General features: G+C 35.5%; 1 protein-coding gene and 1 pseudogene across 1 annotated transcript in view; one reads left to right on the top strand and one right to left on the bottom strand.

The window, feature by feature from the left end:
• The first annotated feature begins 389 nt into the window (after positions 1-389).
• The window catches only part of CAPZA2 (capping actin protein of muscle Z-line subunit alpha 2), a 43915-nt gene continuing 18364 nt past the window's right edge, over positions 390-25940 (top strand). The window contains exons 1-3 of the mRNA XM_063099123.1: positions 390-529; positions 18622-18685; positions 22730-22781. Of these exons, the coding sequence (XP_062955193.1) occupies positions 491-529; positions 18622-18685; positions 22730-22781 (155 nt within the window). The 5' untranslated portion in view covers positions 390-490. The remainder of the gene's footprint in view (positions 530-18621; positions 18686-22729; positions 22782-25940) is intronic.
• On the bottom strand, positions 833-12271 carry LOC134380058 (RAB11-binding protein RELCH-like; annotated as a pseudogene).

The following is a 25940-nucleotide window of genomic DNA, read 5'->3' as shown; positions in this document are numbered from 1 at the left end:
CCACATCTTGGGCACAGGTGCTGACAGCTAGCTCTGTGCCCCACGAATATGTATAATCAATAAACATAAAAAATTTTAAAAACACAGAAGCTTCTATTTGTAGACTTTTTCACATTTTAGCTGGCAAAGTTCAGGACTTGATGGGAACATGATCAAGGGCTCAGGATGTTCTCGTCGCAGGCCGGGTCCATACGGTGGTCACTGGTCAGTAAGGGCCCTGTTTTTATGATGCTGACAAGCCCGCAGCAGGTGGCGATTGGAGACGCCTCCCGGGTCACGGCCTCCGAGGCGGCCGCGCACGCGCACAGCCACACTCCGTCCCCCCCCCCGCGGGTCGGACTAAGGGAGGCGGGGCTCCCGGGGCGCGTGCGCGGCGGCCTGGGCGGCGGGCCCCTCCTTTGGCGGGGGCGCGCGGCGCGGAGGACCGCACAGAAAGGGGGAAGTCAGGTGGCCGCCGCCGCCGCCGCCGCGGTTTGTCGCCAGAAGGAAGATGGCGGATCTGGAGGAACAGTTGTCTGATGAGGAGAAGGTAGGAGCCGCGGGGGCGGCGAAGCCAGCAGAGCACCGGCTCAAAAGCCGGAGTCGGGCCGCCGGGGGAAGGGCATCGGCCATCGGACTGTACCCTTGGCTGCCCTTCCTCCCCACTCCTTGCTGCGCCCGGTGCCTGCCCCTGTCACTTACCCCAGGCCCCGCGCGGGGGCAGGTCTCCACCAGGCCTACTCGCTCCGCTCCTTGTAGGGTGTGTGATCCGAAAATAGGAAGCGGGAGCCGGGCGGCGTCGGACCTGGCGCGACGGGCGGGCGGGGGCCGAGGGCTCCGGCGCCGGGGACCTTCAACTCAAGCCCGGGTCGCGGGGGACTGCAAAGGGGTCTGTGTCCGGGCCTGGGAGCGGCCCAAGGGCAGTGCCCGGCCCGGCGGCCTGGCCTGTGAGTGCAGCTGCGGGTGAGGGGTGAGGGGGAAAATCGCTTAAGAAGCAGACCATCACTTCCCCCTTCTACTTCCCCTCCCGAAAGCAAAATGCTTCCTTTTCTGATTCTCATGGTTTTTCTTTTCATCCCCTCCCTTTCCTTTTTTCTTTTCTTTCTTTTCTTTCTTTTTTTTTTTTTTTTTAGCTGTAAATGAACAGTTCTCATGTTCCCTAGAAGGAAGCGGAGTTGCTCACAAAAAGACCCTCAATCTCCCCCCATAGTAGTTTCCTGCCCAGGTTGGCAGTAGCCCTCCTGGGGCCCAATTTGGTGGCACCCCGTCTTCCTGCTAGGACTTCTTCCGAAGAGGGGAGATTGTGTAACTCCTTTTAGTATGTCTTAGATACTGTGACAGCGGTGGAACCAGATGAACGACATAAGTTCCCAGACATTTAAAATAAGAAATCTGATTGTTGAACTAATTCTCTCTTAATCGTTTCGTTTGGCTACTGTGAAGACCCCCATTCCCTGGGGATTTGTGGGGTCAGGCAGAACCCTACTAATTCTGAGTATTTCCTGGAAAGGACCTTGATATTTCTCATACTTAGACGTAACTAACATAACATATGAATAAGATAGTTACAGTTTTGGAAATGTCCACTCTTAATATAACAGTGCTTCATTTTTAAGTTCCAAAGCAGTGCAGCCGTGTAAGAAACACATACAGGTAGGTTGTGGTATTTAAGAAATCCTAGTGTAAACCCAAGGATATTTTCAGTTGGAACCCTCTGCTCTTAAGTGTTTTTATATCCTGTGTTCTTGCATCGAAATGTAAGGCTCTGTCTTCTTCCTCATGTGAATGTGCAGAAGTCAGCCTCATCTTCAGTTTTGGAAAAAAAAAATTTTTTCCCCTCTGTGCTCTTTGGTGAAAGTGTAATAAAATAACTAAACGGGGAGAGCAACAAGATTCTCCATAATCCACAGACCCAGTAGGCAGATCCCTGTAGCCACAAAATTTGCTGTGTGGTATTCGCATTTGTAATATTGGTAAATAGCCATAAGTTGGTAACTGAAATGTACATGAGTGCACATACACATATTTAAAATTAAGTAGTGCTAAAAAGTTTCTTAAAGAGATTGTCACGTTTTTATTCTACCATAATTAAGTGGTGATTAGTAACGCGAGTGGCTAGAAATCTAGCTGAGGGGAGAGAACTCAGTGTGGGAGTTAATATGGACCTGCCATGTGTTGTTGTTAAGGCCTAAAATAGCAATTTTTTTTTTTTTTTTTAAATAAAATGACAAGATTCCTTTTTGTCAGGAATTATTATTCCTTACTCTCTGGGCCCTAAGGTCCATATAGGGGAGGGGAGGTATGACTTTAAGTTTGCCTAGCACCGTGTTATTAGTAAATGAATGGAAATTCTGATTTTGAATTTTGGTGTTTTTGTTTTTATTTGGAGTTTTTTGAGAATATTCTGTAGATATTTCACATATAGATTTCATTGGTATGCTTACTAATTTAAGAAAAACATGAAACTTTTGGGTTAAATTCAAGGAACCAGTTAAGTGAAATTTTAATATTCTTGTCACTTTAGTGATCTAAATGTTCTTTTAATGTTTTGGGAAGAGGATGTGTCAGGTGTGGGATCAGAAATGGAGAGGATTTAAAGGTGATATTTTTAAACTAACATTTAAACCATGTTACTCTTTTTGCCACTTGTTTGTAATGATCAAAAGTAATTTCAAGCTTTTGAGATTTACATTATAGGTTGCAGATCTAAGGAAGAGAAGCTATTTAGATGTATCTAGTACCATACTTTGTATATGCCTGGCTCAGTTAGACAAATACATCTGTTACTTAATTTGTTGTAAGTTTTAAGTATGTAGTTTCATCATTCCCATTTCACAGATGAGTAATGCGAGGTTTCAGAAGTTTTAGGTAATTCACCCAAGGACAATGCCCAGTCCAAGGCAAAGATGGTATTTAAACCCACATTTGTCAGATTCCAAAGCTCATGCTCTTGTGACATTATACTCCCTTAAACAAAATTGATGATAGGAACCCCTTCTCGATTTGTCTCTTCACTTTAAATTTGTTGACAACTTATTTTGAAAAAGGAGAAACAATGTTTTTTTTTTAATAAAAAATTGTAAATACCAAACATTAAATAGTGTTGGTTTCTAAATTTGTGTTTTAATCAGTTTAGAACAAAGTTTATTGTTTTTAACACATTTAAATATTTTATGCTACTGGTATAGTTTCATATATGCCTTATGGTAGGAATCATTTTGCAAATTAATCTAGAATAATACTTTTGTTTTTTTAAATCACTCACATTGCTTTTTGATGATACCGTGAAATTTAATAACCTTATCTCCTTTAGCTACTGGGTTGGTAAGAAGTAAATTTAGCTGAAGAAGCACAGTAAAGTTCTTTAAAACTATTAATTTGCTGTAGTGTGTCCCATAGACTTTTTTACTTTTTACATAGTTACAGAAAGTCTAGGACAAAAACAGTTCACATTCTCCCTTCCTGGGTCAGCTGTATTGTATAGTAAAGCATTTTTGTGAATTTGAAATTATATGAAATTGTGGTATAAGGCTCAAAAGAAAAAACCATTCCCAAACCCTTCTCTAGATGAGAAAATTCGAGCTCTAGAAGCAACTTAGTTATTGATGGCAAAAGTTCTTTTTTCCTTCCTGTAACCTCTTCCACCTTCCTCCAGTGATTAGAATGATCAATTCCCATAGCTTCAACTTTTAAGACTTTTGGATGTGTCTCAGGTACATAGCTCTAGTTCCGATTTCTCTCCTGGACATTGGTCACACATTTTTATCTGCTGGTTGTGTTCGCAGGAGATGGTTAATTGGATGTGTTCAAATGAAGTCTGCCTAAAAGTGAATTTATAAACTCCCTTCTTTCCTCCTATACCCAAGGAGAGGGGGGCAGAAATCTCTTCCTGGTCATTTTTCCTTTTATTGCTTTATTCCCATTATTCCAGTCATCTGGGTTTTTAACTTCAGCTTTGGTTTAACCTTTTTTTCCCTGAACCCTGTACCTTACAATTGGTTTCTAAATTTTTTCTCTTCCCTCATCAAAATGTGTCTTATACAAATTATTTCTTGCTTGGAAATTAGTTCCCTTATATTAATATTTGGTTTATTTCCTTTCAGTTGACTAAATTATTAAATTAACTATTGTTTGGTAACAAAATTTTACTGTACAAACAATGCAAATTGATTATACCTTTTCTGCAACAACAGTTAGGGAAGAAATAACATCAGAGGAGGAAAAGCAGAGTTAGAAAAATGTCTCATGTCTGTTCTTTCCTTTCTGTTATATATGCCATTGTTAGGCTTTTATTATAAAGTTTTTAGATGAATCTTTCAGTTTCCTGTATCTAATATAGGAATACAGTTTCCTGTATCTAATATACTGTATTTAATATATCAATTCTCTTAAAATTTTCATGGCTGGATCCTCCATTGCCTTTACAAGGAAGTCCAACTCTTGAAATGGCATTCATGTCTTTGTATTCCATTGTAACCTAAGAGTTCTGACAATTCCAGTATGTACTGTTATTTAATCATGCTGTGAATTCAAAGAGACCTGCATACTAGTACATTTTTAGCACCTTGGGTAAGTTATTTAATCACTCAGCCTTAGTTTCCTCTGAAATGTTAGAACTTAATAGTAAGTATCTTCAGGGCCGGCCTGTGGCTCACTCGGGAGAGCATGGTGCTGACAACACCAAATCAAGGGTTAAGATCCCATTACTGGTCATCTTTAAAAAAAAAAAAAAAAAATAGTAAGTACCTTCTCCATTAAGTTGCTGTAAGTGTAAATGGTGCCTGGCATGTAGTAAGCACACAGTAGATGGTAGTTATTTTTCTCTGCTCATGACTTATCCACTTTGAGTGTTGTTATTGCTTCCAGGTCTATCCCCTTTTTTGAAAGATGAAACTCTTACTCATCCCTCAAGATTTAGCTTAGATGTCATGGCTATTTTAAGCTCTGTTCTGTACTCTTTAACACATTATTAGCATTAAATACAATTCTGCATAATATTTATTTATCTCCCACCCCCTTTCTATTGGAATTCCTAAGTGCAGAAATAATGTTATCTTTAGCATCTGTCATTATTCTGCATGTGATGAGTAGAATGGTTCACTGAGGGAACGGACAAAGAAATCATGAATTTACAGAATTCAAAGTTTCATGAAAAACAGAAGTAGCATATAATGGCAAGTTTTCGAGGGAAAATCTAGTGCGCCTGAATTTTTTATTTGTAAGTAGTGCTGTGGGTTTTAAAGACTTAAATACTCAAGTGAAATTCCCAGTGCTCTTTGAGGTACAAGTGGTGATATTAGCGTTTAAATGCTACATATTCTTTATAGGCAGTTTGTTTACTTTTCCCTCACTGACTGGCTCCAGAAATTTTGTGTGTATGTAAAAACAATATAAGCCACCGTTATATTTCATCATAATTAATATGAAATTAGTATTCTTGTTCACCGAAAAGTAAACTCCACCAGTAAGCTATTAATGTGGAAATATTTATACCTAATTTTATTCCATGGCTGAATTCTGTTACTGCAACAATAAAATGTAGAAATTCCTACCACAAGCAGGAACTTGGTTACAGCTGGAATGTTAGTGGAGTTTTTCAGACGTTGCACATTACAGCAAATTCAAAATACGTTTTCAGTGCATTTGGGAGCCATTTTTACACAAAATAAGGGTAGCTGAATAAATAAAATATTGCCTTTCAGTGTAATAACACAGATATAAAAACAGAGTAAAAAATAATTTTTAAGATTGAAAAGCATGACAGCAAAACTTGACTTGTAGTTCTGTGCTATGACCTAAAAACGTAATCAATTGCCTGAAGCAGTAATTTATTGCAAGAGATTCATGTATATCAAAGAAAATAGGGTTTTTATCTTCTCAAGACCACTCATCTGACGGGGCCCATAAAAATACCCATAGCTGTTGTCAGAAAAGGAGAATTTTACAAATTTTATTTTGAAGGTTAGATATACAGTCTTTACATTCCTGCTCTTATGACATTTATTTACATTTTCCACTATGTATCTTATGGCTGAGAACTTGAACATTTTAGTTCACAGTGTTTCTATTGAAAATAACTTTTGAAAACTGTTTAGCTCCACATTCATTCATTTACTGAATATACCATATTTCATTGATTCCAGTACTTATACTTTTTCATTTTTTAAGATCTCTGAAATTGATCTGCATTGTACGATCAATGGCTTGTGATTATTTCATTGGTAGCATTTTTCCTTTTTTTAGTGGTGCATAAAGTTATACATCTTACATTGATTGGTAATCAGGATAGGCAAAGATATAATGCAGTAACAAACAACCTAAAATCTTGGTGAAGGTCAGGGCTTTTGTTCCGCATTTCCTCACTCATTCATATATGTCTAGAGAGGGTCAGAAGAAGTGCTCTGCTAGTAGAAGTCACTTAGAGTTCTAGGCTGTTAGAGGGCTTTGATCTAAACTTTTTTTCCCAGTTACTTGCTGCGGTGGGAAGGAAATGGAATGAATAGCACACTGGCTTTTAAAGCTCCCCCTATACCATTCAAAGAAACTCATTTCATTTCTGCTCAGATTTCAGTTAGCTAAAGCAAGTTATATGTATAAACCTAATTTCAGAGGGGTTGGGGAAGAAGAGAATTGAAATATTTGTGAATAGCAGTTATTATACCATAGATTAAGTTTTGATTCACTAAAATATGGTTTTTTTCCTTTTCTGTTGTTTTGAAATATGGTGTTTTGATCGTTTGTTAGATCAGTGCAAGACTACAGATTCAAAGCATATTCTAGCATATATACTGTAGAGGATCAAAAAGTAATAAGTTCATGGAAATTCTGAAGATGGAAAAATTACTTCTGCCTAGGGGCCTGGTAGACATCAGTTGGGGTCAGGCTCATATCAGAGAGCACAACATAGGAAGAAAAAAATCAGGAAAGTGGGAACAGGCAGGGTGTATGAGTTATGTGTAAAAGGAATTCAGTTAAATAGTTGAGTGTCTACTATACATCAGGTACCTTGCAAGTAAGGAAGGCAAAGGTGAATTATTCTGTTAAATAGTTCACTGCCAGGGGTTTTTTAACTCAGCACTATTGACATTTTGGGCAAGATAATTTGTTGGGTGGAGGGATGTCCTGTGCATTGTAGGATATTTAGTGACATCCTTGGCCCCGTGATGCCGGTAGCACCACACAGTTATGACAATCAGAAATGTCTCCAGGGGGACATATTTGGTCCTAATTGAGACAGATTAGAAATAGCAAGAATCGTTGGGAACCTTGGTTAAGTGGGTTTTAGGACCTAACTTAGAGTAGTCTCTCACAAGAAATGGAGGAAAAAAATGATTGCTAACAGATTTCAGAATTGTAATCAACAGGATTGATATATGAATATCAATGAATATAGGGGCAAGGCATGAGTCAGTGATAACTATCTGTTAAAATCTGGATGACTGGGAAATGGTACCACCACTAACAACTAGAGAACATGGGAAAGAAGATGCATAGTTGGGAGGAATAATGGTAAATTTAGTCTTCGTTACACTGAGTTTGAGGTGCTAGTTGGATGTCTATGTGAAAATACCTAGCAGATGTGAAGATATAGAAATGGAGCTTGGAAAAGAGGTCAGACCTGGAGGTTATATAGAGATTCAGTGATCTTCCCTTTGTGGGTTATAGTCACAAGATGGGATAAGCTCTTTAGGAGAAAAAGTTTAGACATAGCAAAGAGGAAAGGGTAGAGAGCATATACTTTTGGATATATGTACAGTTGGCCTTCCATATCCATGTGTTCTGCATCCACAGATTCAACCAACCACAGATTGAAAGTATGGGGTGGGGGTGGCATGGGGCAGGGGACAACAATAAAAAATAATACAAATAAACAATACAGTACAACAACTATTCATATAGCATTTACATTGTATTAGGTATTATAAGTAATCTAGAGGTGATTTAAAGTATAGGGAGGATGTGCACAGGTTATATGCAAAGACTATATACCATTTTATATCAGGGACTTGAACATTTGTGGATTTTGGTATCCAGTTCTCCATGGATACTGAGGGATACTGAGGGACAACTATACTTTCATTTGAGGGATGAGAGAAGGAGAGAAACAAAAAGGTGCGGAGTGACCCTTGTTATATACCTAGCACAGAGTAGGTGCTCATGTCACAGAATGTGAAGAAAATTTCAAGAAGGAACAGTGCCCATTGTGGCAGAGATTAAGGACTATGAGATTGAAAAAAGCCTTTGGATTTAAGAGAAAGGGACAAGAAACAAAGTATATCTACTATATGCCAGACACTTTAACATATATTCTCTTAATTAATGGTCAGAATACCCTTGTTATCCCCATTTTACAGATAGGAAAACTGGTGCAGATAAGGTTGAGTATTTAAGTGGTGGACTAGGAGTCATTAGTAGCCCTCAAGAAAGCAGTTCTAGTCTTTGGAGAAAGGAGTGAAGAGAGAAAAACCAGATTCCCAGGGTCTAAAAGGTATGTGTATGATTTCCCTTTTCCAGAAATGGCCTTTCAGTCTTGTCTGCATTGTAAACTATTCATCGATAACCAGACCCAAAGACTTCCCTCCTTTTCTTTTGTATCCTGGCCTATTTCTGCTCCCTTAGCAATCTGTACATACGTTTGTAATAACATTTACCAATTTTAATAGATTTATCTGATGTTATTATTTTCTGTGTTCTTTAGGGCCAGGGTCCTACGTCTTATTCATCTTTGAATACCAGTAGATTGCCTAGCATATATTAGATAGTGATTTTCAACTCTGGTTGCACGTTAGAATCAATGGGAGAGTTTATAAACAGACATGGATGTTCAAGCTCCACTCATAGGTGAGTTCTGGTGAGTGTCTGTACTTTTTTTTTTTTAAAGCTTCCCAGGTGATTTAAATGTGCAACCAGGATTGAGTCTTGCTGTATTAGGTGCTCAGTAAATGTTGACTTTAAAGGATAAGAAGTGGTGATGGTTAGTACAAATTATTCTTGAAAGAAATTTGATAGTGAAACAAAAGAGAAAGGATAGGTATTATTACTTCATTTTAAGGATACTTTTTTTTTTAAGGTAGAAAATTCAGGGGTGTTTGTGGACTGTGAAAAATGATTCAGAGTCTCAAGAAATTGAAAATGTAAGAGAAAAAATAGTCTGTGTAATTTTTTTTTTTTTTTCAGTTATTGATAATGCCTATTTGGATTCATGGGTTTCCTAATGCTTTAAATAAATAGTAAAAACATATTTAAAGAAGAATCAATGTTGAATTTAGTAGATGACCTAGTTTTAGGTTAAGTGCTAGGGGCCCTGTTTTTAATTACCATTCAAAATGATAATTTTAAAGGAAAAAATTTGAAAGGGAAACTTATTAAAACAAATTACCATTGTTAAATATGCAAGTTAAAATAAGTTAATTCATAATACAGTCATGCAGTAGTGATCACTTGCTCCTAAACTATTTAAATATCATAAAGTTCAAAAAGTGTTTTTCTATACTTATTTTACTTGTAACTCTCAATAAGGCATAGGCAATTTTTAGAGAGTTGTGGGAAACATCTTTAAATAATTTTTGTAGTTGAAGTGGAAAAATACATAATAGCTCCTCTAACTTTACTGCCAGTCTCTAAGATAGTGACCCTTTTTGGTGTCACATTTCTTGAGAATCAAGTAAAACCTATGACTCCTTTCTCCATAAGACCAAACCCTTCAACTTTTGCATATGTAGTCCCTTACAGGGTATGGGTGCAATATCTGATCACCCATCAGAATCTCTTGGGGAGATTTTCTAAAACGTAGATTTTTAGGTCCCAGTTCTCTAGAGATTGACTCAGTAAGTCTTGAATGGGGAGTGGGAATCTGTATTTTTTCAAAAGATTTCCAAGTGAATCTGACAGGCATCCATATTTGGGAAATTCCTACCCTAATGTTTCCTACCTTCCTTGCTCACGGAGGTGATGACTATGTGACATGCTCTCCACCATGTGGAAATTATAGGGATTGTAGGTAGGTTTCTCAGATAAAATATAGATGCCCAGTTAAATTTAGATTTAAGATAAACAGTGAATCACCACCATTTTTAATCCATTTACTAGGTATGGTCCTCAGAATCTAATCACCTCTGCAAGGCACCACCTTTCAATTACCACAATAGGATTTCCACCCCTCAGCAGTTAGTGGGAATTAAGCTTTTAATATATGGACTTTTGGGGGAAACAATTTAATCAATCCACAGCAGTATTCCCCATGTAGTGTACCTTTGGGCTTCTGGAGAGTGCAGGATTGTTTGCCTCTAAATTTAATGGTTCCAGATGGCTTTTTGTGGTGTGTTTGTGTGAGCTACGATGCACATGCATTAACTGCTTTTTATACTTTCATCTCCTCCTTTTCTTCCCCAGGTGCTCAAGGTTTTAAGAAATTGTTTAAATTTTTGTCAGCTTATTGTATTTGTAGGTGCTTTGGTGAGGACTCCATTTCCTGCTACAGAATCAATGTTTTCTTCAGACAGCCTTAGTATCTCCTGGGACTAAAGTTTAACCTAAAAATTTTGCCAAATGTCCAGCAAAGACACCAGAAAAATCTAGAGAATTCATGGACATAAGCAGTTGAAGTAACATTTCTTTTGCCAACTATTTCTATCAATTGTGGCAACAATTCACTGAGAACTCACAGTAAACTCTCCCAACCTGTTGTACCCTCACGTTCTAGCTGATTATCGTAAAATTGAAGTGGCACTGCCAGTTGCTTATGACTTCCAATAATAGACACCTCTTGAAAGGGTGACATAAGCTGAGGGAACGTAATCACTTCTGTCTGTGGCATTTTACCATGAAGCTTATCTTTGCTTGAGAAAGGTGTATTCTGTACTACTAATGCAGTGACAGAATCAAGGACAGCAAGGCAGAAAGATACATGTGGAGTATCTTACATCTTATGTTCATCCAGCCCTCCTTCCCTTTGTTCTCCTTTCCTGAGAAACTTTTCAGTCTTACTCAGTAGTGTAGATATAAGACTGTACATTTCCAAATTCCATATTGCGGGTAGCATAGGCCAATAAAGATACTTGATGTGTTGCGCCACTCTTTCTGAGGGATCACCCAAGGCCAAGAGCAAAATTCAAAAACCTGTTGGTATTTGTCTGATTCATCAATGTAGTCCATATGATACCAAGGCTTTTGATCACAGCTTCTCATACCAAATATGCCTTATCTTCCATTTACATCTCTTGCACCATTGAAAAAACAAAGAAATTAGGAACTTCTTTAGGAGAGTAAGGCACAATCCTACTCCACAGGATTTAGCCACAGGTAGTCTTTCTGCATCTTTGGGATTAATCTCTTTCCATCATTGTGGTAAAAGTTCAGCTTCTCCATGTGTTGGTCCAGCATGATGTGTGAATGCCATACGACGTGTGGCAGACAGCATCCCAGCATTAGCATAATGCTTTTTTTCACTGTCTGTAATCTGGCAGTCTGAGACACCTCTGATCCCAAATGACTATCTGCTGATGTTCAACAAAAAGAAAGTAGTGCTTGGTGGAAAGCAGGGGACAATTTCCTTAGGGTTTATTAAAATGACCTGTTTTTACTTGATGGAGAGGAGGATAGCATTCTTTCTCTCTTAGGGAAAGGATTTGGGGAATTCCCTTTAAGAATAAGTGGAATCATCATCATCTGATATTGAAAGATGAATATCCTTGTTTGTTTGTTTGTTTTCCTTGCCTTAACTATTTACAACCAAATTCTGTCCACTTTCTTCAGGGTAGGGATTCTGATCCAAAGAGTGAACAGAGTCATGAACCTACCAGGATGGGAGAGTTGTCGTTTTTGAGGAAGTACATTTCAGGTCATCTAAATTGCTCCATCAAAGACCGTCTCTCAATATTTAATAAACTAATTTTATCTTCTAATTTGTATACTAACAAGGAGTTCGCTACAGGCTAAGGAGTAGAGAAGAGTGGAGGAAGTTTGCCTAAAGTTCGTGTAAGAGCCTCTAATTCATCTTCTACTATACTGGCCACATCAACAGAGTCTTTCCCAGCTATTTGATCACTTCCAAAATCTTGATAGATTTGCAGTAAGTCTGGAGGTTTTGAAATGTTTAATTAAGTTACATCATTCCATAATGCAAAATACTGATCATTATTTTCTTCTAAGATGGTTATTAATGTCAACTTGCAGTCATTAAGGTCAGAGCTCTCTTTGCAAGAGATTTGATTGGCTCCTGAACTTCAGGACTTGATTTGTAGCAACATTCCTGTAAAGTAACTTTGTTTTCTGCAGCTGTTGTCAGGTTGGTTCAGATCCTTTCCTTTTTTTAATATTGTTGTAAATGTCAGCCTTTCCCTGCCTCCCTTCAAATCCACTGGACGATAGGAGACTGGATAACCACACTTATAAATTTATGTTTGAAATAAAAATCAAAAAGGTCTGTCTATGAAGAATCTCTCTCATGCCCTTCTGATGTTCGGATTATATATCAGCTTATTTGCTTGCTTAAAATATAATTGAAATAACTGAACTCCTTGCTTTCTAGTCCTCAATTACATAGCTTAAATTCAAGCTTCCCATGAGGTCTTGTTTTAATTACTTCATCTTCACCTTATTGGTGAGGAGGATTCCTGCTCTAGTTTTATGGGATTGATTGGGCATACCACCTTTCACTGGACAGATGAGATTGACAGCAGTTTATTAACTGCATGTACTCAACCAGGGGGCAGGGTACACAGCACACCATGCAGGGCCACACAAGGGTTGCACTTGGGAGCAGAGTGAACAAGTGAGGGCTGTGGGAGGCAGGCTCGTAGTATCAGGAGGGTGGAGTGATCGCTGGTTCCCGAGGGAGGATGTGATGGGCTGGTTTGAGTAGTTCCTGTGACTGGCAGGAAACTGAAGCCTGCTACCCAGGGACAAGCAGGAACTGTGTCTGCTCCCCATGATAAAGAGGGTTGTTTAGCTATGGGACCTTGTCTGTGGGAGCAGAGCAAGGAGGGAAACTCGCAATTAGGTCATTCAAGACACACGATATGGGGCCTTCATTTTAGGCCTTACACCACAAATCTCAATTATACTAACCCTGTATCAGAAGTATTTGCTATTGATTGCTGTAATAAATAGTATATCAAGAAGTTTTTAATAGTATAATTTGAGTTTTCCTTTCTATATGAGTTTTCTTTTGATAATTTGCGAAGTTTATGATATTCTGCTGTTGTGTACAATTTCACCACTGTAGATAAAAGATGGCCAAATCATATAAATGAAGTGGTATGGAGGCATGAAAGACAAGAGAGACTCAGTTGTGTGGTAAGACTCCCCAACTGTAGATATGTGAGATGAGAAAGATGAGTAGGTTGTAGGAGCTAGAAGGTGGCAGAAAGAGTGAAAAGGTTGTAGCTATTATGTGAATGCATACTCTGTGCCAAGCACTTTTCTAAGTGTATTATCTCATTTACTGCAAGTAAGGAGGCTGAATTTAATTTGCTTAAGGTCATTCAGGTACTAGGCAGTAGAACTACAGTCTGAATCCATGTGTATTAGTCCATTTGTGTTGCTGATAACAAAATACCTGAAACTGGGTAATTTGTAAAGAAATTATTTATTGCTTACAGTTTCAGGGGCTGAGAAGTCCAAAGTCCAGGGAACATATCTGGTGAAGGCTTTGTCCTGGTGGTCACTACAGCAACTCAGGTTATCACATAGCAAGTATGGTGGAGCAAAAGAGAGACCTCCTCATGCATTCTCCTTTTAAAGCCCACAGAACCATACCCATGACCACCATTAAACCATCAATTTATTATTCCATTTACTAGGGCATAGTCTTCACAATCTAATCATTTCTTCAAGGCCTCACCTTTTAATTGCCATAATAGGATTTCCCACCCTCTTAACACTGTCACAGTGGGGACCAGCCCTCCAATACATTAAACTTTTGGGGGACACAATTCAATCCATAATACCGTGCAATCTTATTTACGAGTTATATTTTACAGCCTTGGAAGAGCCTTATATGTTATGCTAAGGAATTTGGACTTTATCTTGTTGACAGTGGGGAAACATTGGATTTTAAGCAGGGAAGCAACATCAGAATTTACATTGAAAAATATCAGTCTAGTGACAGGAGAAAAGCAAGTTTGGGGGAAGGGTAAGACTAGAGGCAGGGCAGCTTGGTAACAATCAAGGAGCAAAATCACTATCTGAATGGAATGGAGTCAAAGAAAAGGGGAGTGACTTTGAGCAAGAGACAGACTCTTATTGATCATGTCACTGACTCTGGGAGAGAGGGAAGAGTGGGGAATGATTTCCAGGTGGTGCCATTAATTCAATCAAGAACAGAAGGGAGCAGGTTTGAGTGAGACAGTTGAGGTATCTTTGAGGCACTTTGGAGATTTCTAGTAGATAAGTTAGGATTAGAAATGGATATTGGTCTTGAGAGAGGATATGATAAGGAGGTGTATAGATTTGTGGGCTATTATATGGTGATAATAGAAGCAACGGAAGTGGATGAGATTACCCAGAGATTTCTTTTGTCCTAACCTGTCTTCTAAATCATCATGGAAAGATAATGCTGTGTTGGGAGGGAGCTGTGTAAAAAGCCTTGGACTTCATCAGAAGAATCCATTAAAATCCCAATTCTGGATCTCGGTTTTCTCTTTCATAAGTTAAGGGTAATAACAGCTATTTCAGATAACAATTGTAGATAATATTTTATCTAACAGGACCTGGGTTTTAAAAGGTTAAGAAATAATGATATAATTCAACTCTCTTAATTTTCTTTTTAAAAATTGAAGTTAAAAAGAAATCAAGAAAGCTAGCCCATTTACAATAGTCACCAAAAAAATAAAATACCTAGGAATCATTTTAACCAAGGGGTTTCACACGAGAACTACCAATCACTATTGAACGAAATTAAAGAGGACTCAAAAAGATGGAAAGACATTCCATTATCTTGGATTGGAAGAATTAACATTGTGAAAATGTCCGTACTACCCAAAGCAATCTACAGATTCAGTGCAATCCCCATCAAAATACCAATAACATTCTTCACAGAAATAGGAAAAAACATCCTAACATTCATATGGAACAACAAAAGACCCTGAATAGCCAAAGCAATCCTGAGCAAATTTTCTAATTCAGTCATTCCTTCTACATTTATTAGTTGCAATTATACTGTAATATAGAGCTTTCCATTTTCCCCCATGTGTACATTCATTTATTTATGTCAGTGTGGATTCATATATTCTTATTTTATTCTATGGGTTAACATCCCCTACTATTATTATTTAATTTGTTGCTTGAATTGTAGAATGCTTTTTTTCTAATTTTAAAAAAAATAATTAAAAATTTTTCTTAAAGCTCATAAGAAAAACAAAGTACAAAAAATAGGGTTTGACAGTAATACTCTTGTGTTATCTCTGATAGTTGATGGACAGAATCTCTTTTCTCAGGGCTCATGTATACTAATGTTTTGGATATTGTTTTGAATACACTTATTTTCCGTATAAAAAGTAACTTCGTAGTCACTTGTGGTGTATGTTCTACAAGAAGCGCAACAAAATGGAACATATTTTGTATGTTATGTTTGTTATCTTTGTTTATATTTTATATAAAATAATGTTTGGAAGCAAGAGAAAGAAAAGAAAAAATAGAGCTCTTTGAGCTTTTAGCTCAGGTTAATACTTGAAGCTCTAGTAAGTTAACTTTTTTAAACTACTCTTTACTTCTTGGTGTGGTTGTTGTGAGGTATTCCTGTCAGCTGTTAGTGACTCTAACACAGGGGAATAGAGTTAATCTCCCACCTAGCCACCTCTTCCCAACAAAACCAACGCCCCCTCCCTCCAATCCAGAATTACAGTTCAGAAAGACAGTAAAGTAGTAACTCCTAATTCTGACTCCAATTTGACAGGACTTGACTTCGAAGAATATCAGTGGGAGTGAGATGGTGGTTAATGGAGAAGATGATTTAGCATTAAGCCTAGGAATGTATCTGATAATCTCCTGGGCTCTTCAAAAAATTTCTAGTTCCCAAGGGTAAATAGAGTGTAGCTCCATGTGTGTTGGAGAAACTTTGAGTAAATGTGTTTTCAGTTATTTTCAGAAATTCTTTCTATTCCTGGGACCTCTTCTTGTTAACTTGAATGACCTTTTTTTTTTTTCTTTCTTGGGTTTAGAAGTAGGCTAGAATAAATAATTTTAAAAATTAAAAGAGCTGTGAAGAATGTTGAGTGTGTAGCAATGCATAGAAAATACCTGGATGGTTGAACAATATCCTCTTGGAAGACCCTTTACTGTGATAGATACACTTTCTTTTTTCTAGAAGTTAAGAAATACAAGGATTGGATTTTTCTTATGAAATTCACAAAGACCAGGTTGATGTATTTCAGTCGTAGCTGGTACCAGGTTAACATATATCAGGCATAGCCAAGTTGTGTTTTTAGTTCTCAGCCAGGCTGCTCCTTGGACCTCCTGACCATTAGTGATGCTTCTTTTGGCCGACCATTTGCTTTGGATATTGTGAGAGTCTGTTAACACCTTTTGGTTAATGCATACGTTTTGTGCTATAGCAAGGGCAAATAAATCCATAGGATAAAAATATAGATCATTTTTGCTTTCTTGGTGAAAACCCAAGATAGAACTGAGTTTACACTTACTAATTTACATTTATGATGTCGAATAGGAGTGGTGAAAGCAGACATTCTTCTCTTGTTCCTGATCGTAGGGGGAAGGCATTGAGTCTTTCATCATTAAAGATGATGTTAGCTGTAGGCTTTTTTGTAGATGCCTTTTTTTCAGATTAAGGACATTCCCTTCTTTGCCTAGTTTCCCGAGAGTTTTTTGTGTATGTGATTGAATGTTGAACATTGTCAGATAATTTTTCTGCATTTGTTGATATGATCATGTAGTTTTTATTCTTTAGTCAGTCAATACTGTGAATTGCTGTCATTGATTTTTGAATATTGAAATAGCCCAGCATTTCCAGGATAAACCTCAGTTGGTGATGGTGTGTTACTCTGAATATATTGCTAGAGTCAATTTGCTGAAATTTTATTGAGGATTTCTGCATCTATGTTCATGAGAGATTTTGGTCTGTGCATTGTGTTTCTTGTGATATTTTAGTTTGGTTTCAGTTTAGGATAATATTGTTGCCTTAAAATGATTCAGAAGATGTTCTCTCCACTTCTGTTTTCTGGAATAATTTGTGTAGAATTGGTATTATTTTTTCCTTAAATATTTGGTATAAGAAAAAACGGAAGTTTTATTTGTTGAAAGACTTTTAACTACAAATTCAGTTTCTTTAGTAGATATAGAACTATTCAAGTTATCTGTTTCTTCTTGAGTGAACTTTGGTTTTTGTGTTTAAAGGAATCTGTCTATTTTGTTTAAGTTGTTGCTATTGACATTTTAAATATTAAAAAAGGTTTGTATTGAGGCCCTTGTTTGATGGTTACATGTTACATTCTGCCATGTTCATCTTTTGGTGGGAGGATTTTACACCTGTACCAAAACTGTTGGTAACTGTTTTGAGTTTGAGGATTTTACACCTGTACCAAAACTGTTGGTAACTATTTTGAGTTTGAGAAGTAACATAATGTAGTGAATAAACTTTAGGTTTGGGAATCAGACTGACAGTTAACTTCCAGTTGGTTACCTCATAAAAAAATGTGCATATATAATAGTAACTACCTCATAGGATTGTTCTGAAGAATAAATGACATAAGTTATTTTGTAAGCACTAATTTAAATAATCCCATTTTTGTTATTATCATCTTCATCGTTATCTATCAGTGGTATCCAACAATTATAGATTTTGCTTCAAACTTCTTAGTGTTCCATACTACAAAGGCGTTTCCCTTTAAATATTTTTCCCTTTGTTTTCTATCCTTTTGAATGCCTTGTCATACAGTGACCTCTAACTAGGAATATTTTCATTCTAGCCACGTACAGTGTACCTCTTTTCCATCCCTCTCCTCTGAAAAATAGGTGTACTTAGATGCTTGTGCACACAAACATAGCATATATACATACATATACAACCATTTCCTTTCCATTATTTTTAGTTTCTGTTTTAAGGCAATATAGTGCTATTGAAGTCGGAAATATGAAAGTAAATCAAAATATTTGACGTAATAGCCTTCATTCTCTTAAAATATGCCTGTCAGTACACCTATTGATGTTTTATCTCTCACTTATCTTTGAACAAAAATTTCCTAAGATCTATCATGTTTTGAACTTAGCCCTTTCTTCCCCTCTTCCTTTTCACTAATTTGTGACTTTATAGACACACAAATATATCAGTTTTCTTCATTGTATCTAAATGCATCTTCTTTCTACACACAAATTTTTGTGATTGATTTTTTCACTTTAATTCAAAAGAAATAAAACTGCTCATAAAAAAATGTTTATAAAGCCACCTTTGAATCTTTAACTGCATTAAATTATATATATTTTATGTACATTCAACCTGTATGTTATAATTATTTTAAATGATTAAAATAGTAGTAATCTTAAAGTATTTGAGTGAAGTGTCACTATCTTTAAAATCTTTTTAAGCCATTTTCAGTAGAACTTTGAAGTAGTATAATTTTGCATTTTTTGGGTTATTTTAACAGAGGCTTATGCTATAGAACATTTGTATCTTTGTTTCTATTCTAGGTCCGTATAGCAGCAAAATTCATCATTCATGCCCCTCCTGGAGAGTTTAATGAGGTGTTTAATGGTGAGTGTTTAATGTATTACACTAAGGCTTGATATATCAAGCACTCTCTCTTTAAGCACTTTTTTTTTTTTAAACCACGATCAAAGTAATTAAGCTAAGGAGAGTATGCAGAAAAATCTGTGTTTTCTGAATTACAATGAAAATTTTTGTCAATCTAGATTTTGTAATGGCTAGAATATAATGTATTCATAATATATGTTTGATAGTTCTGTTTGTGCAAATTAGCCCTTTTAAAAGAATAAAATAAATTTTATTTATTTAAAATGTATTTATTTAATAGAATAAATTTTATTCTTTTAATTGATTAGAGGAGTATATCCTCATTCTGGGAAAGTAACATCTTTTTTTTTGTCTTTTTGTGACCGGCCGCACCGCGCTCAGCCAGTGAGCGCACCGGCCATCCTTACATAGGATCCGAACCCGCGGCGGGAGCACTGCTGCACTCCCAGCGCCGCACTCTCCCGAGTGCGCCACGGGGTCGGCCCAAAGTAACATCTTTTTGATAAATAGTTTTAAGTAAAACTACATGCATATATAGTAGATATTTCTTCACTAGAACATCTAAATAGTTCTAAGTGACAACTTTGTCATTTTAACGGTATTTTTTGGGATTGTGAAGTGCACTTTAGTTTTTGTTTTTGTTTTTCCCTTTTAAAGAAAAACTTACTTAGGTCAATATGAACAGCCAGAAAAAAAGGGGTGGGGGCATTTTTCATCATGCGTAGAAGATAGCTGCACATGAAGTTTGTTGTTTAAATTATGTTTTGTAAATCATTTTACGGTATGCCTTTCTTTAAACCTTATTCGCAGACATTTCTATAATTATTCACCAATAGATCAGAAATGTGAATTGCTATACAATCTCCTGGTTGCTATTAAGACTATAATAATAAGTACTCTTCAATGAAAGAATGACATGGTTGAAAGAATTGCCAAGAAAATAGCTTGTAGCGATCACTTGACAAAACTTTTCTTAAGCAATTAGACAAATACATTACTTCAAGTAGGGCTGGCTGGTAAGCTCACTTGGGAGAGCATGGTGTGGTAACACCAGTGTCATGGGTTCAAAACCCCTTACTGACCAGTCACCAAAAAAAACAAAAACGAAAAAGTCACCTCAAGTACTATAAATTTATTTCTACTTCATGCATATTTGGCCTTCACCATGTCTTAAAAATAAATTTACACAGGGCTATTCAGTTTCATTTTTTTAAACATTTTACTCCAGAGGAATCTATTTAAGTATGTTTTTTAAGAAATTTAATCACTCATTTTCATTATAGTATAAGATATAATGGAATCTCAACACAGAAAATATTAGGTTTGAAAGTCAAAAAATGAGGCAAAAGTTGTATAAAGTTAAAATAACTCTTGAAGGTCTCTTAAATCATCTACGAACTATAATAATGTATGATTTATTCCGTACTATTACATATGGCAATTCTTATAAATTTTAAATTTTAACCACTGAGCTACACTGAGAGGAAGAATGAATAATCTATACTGTAAAAAAAAAAAAATGTGGAAATTAATATAATTCTGCAATTTAAGTTAACTGTTAAATCTCAAGAAGTGAACCTGGGAGTTGGAGAAATTCAAATGTATTTCTGCTTCCTTTCAGGTTTACTTCTGTTCTAATTTTCAGCCTCTTAAACTTGCATATACATTAATACATTTGATGGTTAGGGGATTAAAGAAGATAGTTTCCTCTCCATAGTTCAAAAGTTGGCATGTAACTTAAATTGATAATGGTGAAACTGCACTAAAGTCATTAGCCCCCAAACTCCTGTGTAATTCATGGAGCCAGGAATAAATTATAATTGTAAGAAAAGTTTCCCACTTACTATTTTTACCCTGAATTAAATGCCCTCCATATTTTTTAATCAGGAAGTTTCTAAAAGAATGTGCAAGTCCTGGAAATTGCTTTTCAAAGTCTCATTTGAAATTGACATTGAATTGATATGTTCTGTGTTTCATTACAGTAAATTTGGGCATTTAGAATGAGCCATTAAGTAAGCATAGGGTGGAGAGTGAGCTCTGGAATATTTGTGGGATGTAGGATTTATCTAGCAAATTTTAACGGAAAGGGTGTTTTAGAGTTTTTAAAAAAGAATTAAATATTTGAAGGAGAAATCTCATATGAATTTGATTATTTTCATAACTAATTTTATTGAAAACCATTGTGTCAGAATGGATTCCAAGAGAAGCCACCAAATTTTAGAAGTACGAAGTCATAAAATCCTATCAGTTCAGTGATTTCCAAATGCTGTTTCCTAGGCTGGCTACATGAGAATTATTAAAACATGGATTTCTGGTCTTTATTCTTAAAAACTGGTTGGTAGGTCTAGGGCTAGGGCTCTGAAATCTATACTTCTTTTAAGCCTTTTACCCACCACCCTATGGTTCTTGATGTATAGGCTGGCTTGGAATCTACAACCTAAATCCTTCTTTAAGAGTAGTATTTTATTTTATTCAAATTCTCCTCTGTCTTTCTATTTCTTCCACTACTCCTTATGATAAAAGTATGGACTTTTTTTCAGAGTAGAACTAACTGGATCAAATGGATCCTGCTCTTAAATTATTTTCCCATTTGGAACTGGAAAAGACACACTACCATGTGAAATCACTGTTATTATGTTTAAATGTTGAAGATAAAAGAATCATAAATATAAAATAGAATTTCTCAGTTTGCTTTGTGGTATAGAAATAACTATAATTCTAAAATGTCTGTATTTTTTAAAATAAAATTTTAGGTAGAAGCTTCCATATTTTAAAATCAGTAGATTTAGAAATTACATTAGTACTATTAGTGGTTAGCAAAGAGATTGTTTTTTAAATCAAGGCCTTTTCTGAAAAGAGGTATATGAATTGGCAATATTTTTTTACTTTTGAAATAGATTTATTGTTTTTTTAAAATTATTCAGTCTAAAATTTCCAAAGCACAAAAAGAACCTAAAAATTACACAAGATTCTTTCTAGTCCCCTACTGTTTGAATGAACTACTTCCAACATCTCTCAATTGATATATAGATATAGATATAGATATATAAATATAATACTATATCACATGCTGAATTTTCCCTTCTGTGTATTATATTATGGATGTTTCCATGTTGATAAATATATATATATATATATATCTACATTATTTTTAATGGCTTCCCAATTTTACACTATATATAAGAAGTATAGTCTGTTATGTTATATTTAATCAGTTTCTTAATGGGAGATATTTAGTTTGTGTTATTTTCATCTAACGAAAAAATTAGGGTATGTCATTTTATGTACTTTGTAATAGCAACTATGTAAAATAGCAAAATGTTTAGGAAAAATAAAGAAAGAAAACACACCAAGACTAGAATAGAATTTTATTTGTTTTTTTGGTGAAATTATGTGGGGTTTTTTTTCCTTTTATGTTTTACAAAGTGCTTGGATTTGGATTTCTTAAAAAAAATATGTTATTCTTGAAGTCATGTTTTAATGATTAATAGCCAAATGTCTACATAAGAATTGAGTCTAAAATTAGGACAGAATTTAAAATTAACCAAAGTGAAATCACTAAATTAAATAGAGTTATTATTTGAACATAAGCTAAGGACAGAAATGCCTATATCTGGACTCTAGTTTAATCACTTTTTCTGTAGAGTGAATTCATATGAAACTGATGTGATGATTGCATTGTCAAACTAAGAGGCATAGTCCCAAGTCTTTTCTGCAGATCTTATCACTCCATCTTTCTGGTGTAGCTTATCTCCACTTTAATTCTTTGGAGATACATTGTAGTCTGCCTGCATTGATTCTTAAGAGTGTGAAATGGCTTGATTAATTTCCTCTCCTATTTCCTAAACAAAGTCTTTTCCCTCTTTTTTTCTTTTTAATATAATGTGTGTTTGTGGTTATTTTGGTCATCACAGTAAAATTTTGATCTTCCTTGCATTTGGGGTGGGGGGGGGAGTTGTTAATACATGACCAAGACAATCTGTATTCATTACATTCTTCAAACTATAAAATAATAATATAGAAAACATAATATTTGTTTTGCAGATGTTCGGTTATTGCTTAATAATGATAATCTTCTCAGGGAAGGAGCAGCCCAGTAAGTATTATAAATTTATATGTGTGTTAACATATCTAAAATGACATGGAGAAAGAAAAAATGTTTTAAAAGTGTTTTTTAAGCACTAATCCCTGACGTAGATATTTGCACATCAAGTTCAAATATGTATTTCTCTATGTATTAGACTAGAAGAGAAATATTTTTGATGATAGAGGGACTTACAGGCACAATTATAATATTGTTTGTATGTTTGGTGGTTTATATACTCAGTACTACATTTTGGCATTTGCATAATTGGATGAAATTATTTTTGAAATTGTGATCGCTTTCATTTTTAGGTAGATTTTACTTTTTATTATATGTTTGACCCTAATAGATTTTTGAGCTCTTTGAGAGTTGGGAGTTGATTTTATTCACCCACAAATACCTAACATAGTATCTGACATTAAAATGTTTACTACATTTTTGAGTGATTCAAAGAAGTAGGCAATTCTAAATCCTAATACATCAGATCTGGACCAGTGACTACAGCCATGACTTCCCATAGCTATCCTAGAATTTCAAAGAAGTAATTGATTCTCTCCCTACTCTCACCTCCTAAAATAAGGTCTGGGAACCAATATTTTAGGCTAACCAACTCTATTACTCATTTGAAAATCATGAAATTGTACAGATTTATAGGCGCATTATAAAGAATGTTTAGTATCCATCCAGTCAGCTATTTTTCATCCTGGTTACTACCCAATATGTGAAATCTTGACTAATGCGGGAAATTTTCTGTAATTCTATTTTTATAACATTTGGAGGCTTTATTAAATAAATCTGGCCTTTATGGTTAACCGTAATGAAGGTAGAGGTTTAACAGTCTTCTAGGCATATCTGATTTTGCTTCTGATTAAAATTCCTATTATTTTTAATGGCAATTTTTATTATTTTTTATTGTGGAAAAATGCACATAATGTAAAATTTATCATTTTAACCATAAAGTGTACAATTAACTGGCTTTAAGTACATTCAAGTTGTTTTCTAATCATAGCCACCGTTCATTTCCAGAGCATTTCTTATCTTCCCAAACTGACACTAAAACAATAACTTAAACAGTAACTTCCCAATCCCCCCAGCCCCTGTCAACCACCATTCTACTTTCTATGTTCGACTGCTCTCGATACCTCATGTAAATGGAGTCATATGGTATTTGCCCTTTTGTAACTAGTTTATTTTACTTAGCATAATATCTTCAAGGTACACCATTGTTGTAGCATGTGTTAGAATTTTCGTCCTTGTTAAGGCTGAATAATATTCTGTTGTATGTAAATACCACATTTTGTTTATCCATTCATTTGTTGGTGGACACTTAGGTTGCTTCCACCTGTTATAGTAACTGCTTTATAGCAATCAGTTTAGTTTATACCTTTGATTTTATTTACCAACATCTGAGTGGATAGCCACTTGCTCATAAATTCTTTAAGCCCTATTAAAATTTTTTTGTATATTCAAATTAAGATAAATTTTCCTTCTAATAGCATATAGCATGTTGACAAAAGTCTTATGGATGCAAAGAAAACATACAGCATTTATGAATTTTTAACAGTACTTTCAAAGTAAACTTTTCCTCTGAGATCTCTGTGTTAAATAAATGTGTGGGTTGTTACATATAGGTGCAAAAATTAGTGGATTTTTTTTTTTAAGTTAAGATGAGAAATTTGATTTGTTGAAAGACGAGTTTTTCAGAATAAAGTTTAATGAAAGTCAGATATTTATAGTTATATACATAGTATGAAATAGTCATACATTTAACTCAAAATAGGTGAAAGTATTAGAATTTTACTTATTCAAAGAAATATTTATCTGATAACAATTGTTACATTTACTTTAAACTGGATTTATTCTAAAAGAAATTTGGATGTGAGCTACATTTCTCTTTTATTATAAACCAAATTTCTGGGACAGGTGTGGTTCATACTTCAGGAGATACATACATTGAAGTAGGAAATATATGATATTCTGATCTTTTAAAGAGGTATTTGAGAAAATCAGTAACTATGAGAGAACAAGGTGTTTATAAGTATGACCCCAAGAAAAAAACATCAAAACCTTCACTAGAAACATCAGATTTTCTTACATATGTGTATACTCTCAGTAAATGTTTGCTGACTAGAACAAGTAGAGAAAATACTGATAATTTTGTTGACTTTAGTAGTATTCTTCGTACACAGTTTCTCCAAAGTAAATACTCATTCGAGTTCATTTTGTAGACATCTGAGGGTGTCTGTGAAGTGTAGAAACATACATTAAATTAGTGATTGACTTTAGAATGATATAACTTTGGTTCACAGGATCCTGTCTATGAAGTAATTTCTGAGAAAAAGATAGTGTTGCCCCATTTTTCTCCCTACTTGGTTCTGAATTACTTTAAAAATATCTGAACATGGATTTGCTCTCAAAAGATGATTTGTCTCCTATCATTGAGGTTGTACGAAACTACATTATATAAGCTGAGAAGGCATCACGAAAACATTTAGAATGTGTCCCAGTGGCAGTTGGACTGGAGTATGTATAGCAGTAGACTGTTTCTTCCTCTTTAATTGCATTTTTTGATGTTGAATTTCTTTTATATAAGTACCTCTCTTTCCCACATATATGTAGTTTTCCTCCTTTCTTCCACCTTTGCCCTGTTGCTTTATCTCTTTTAATGTTTATTTTTTCCTTTCCCTCTTCTTATCTTTTTGTAAGGAGAAAAAAAATATGGCTGTTATTCTTTTAGAGTGGTTCTAGTGGGACATCTTTACTAAAGTGCACAAACTCAGTATGTTTTAAAGTAAAATTAGACATACTGAAGAGTTGGTACTGTCAAGTCTGGAACACTTTGAAATATCCAAAAACAGCCTTTTATTCAACAGACAGTTGAATGTCAGACTTCACTGTGATGATAAAATAAATAAGCCTCTTAGCGATTTTCCAGTGGGGAGTCAGACATGTTCAATATCAGGCCAAAAGAAAATATAATAATAGAGGCTATCAAAGGCCTTTAGAGCCCAAGGGAAGAAATTTTTCATTTTTTTTCCAGAGGTGATTTTTGAGCTGAGTCTGAAATGATGAACAGGATTCTAATGGCGAATAAGAAAAATGATGCGGCTATATTGAGGGGAAAGCATGAAAGAATGGTGAAAAGTGTAAGATGTGGTTTGGTGAATGACT

Source organism: Cynocephalus volans, chromosome 6, assembly GCF_027409185.1.
Source record: "Cynocephalus volans isolate mCynVol1 chromosome 6, mCynVol1.pri, whole genome shotgun sequence".
Lineage (NCBI taxonomy): Eukaryota > Metazoa > Chordata > Mammalia > Dermoptera > Cynocephalidae > Cynocephalus > Cynocephalus volans.
Note: the sequence above shows the minus strand (reverse complement) of the source record. Positions and strands in the feature narration are given on the sequence as shown.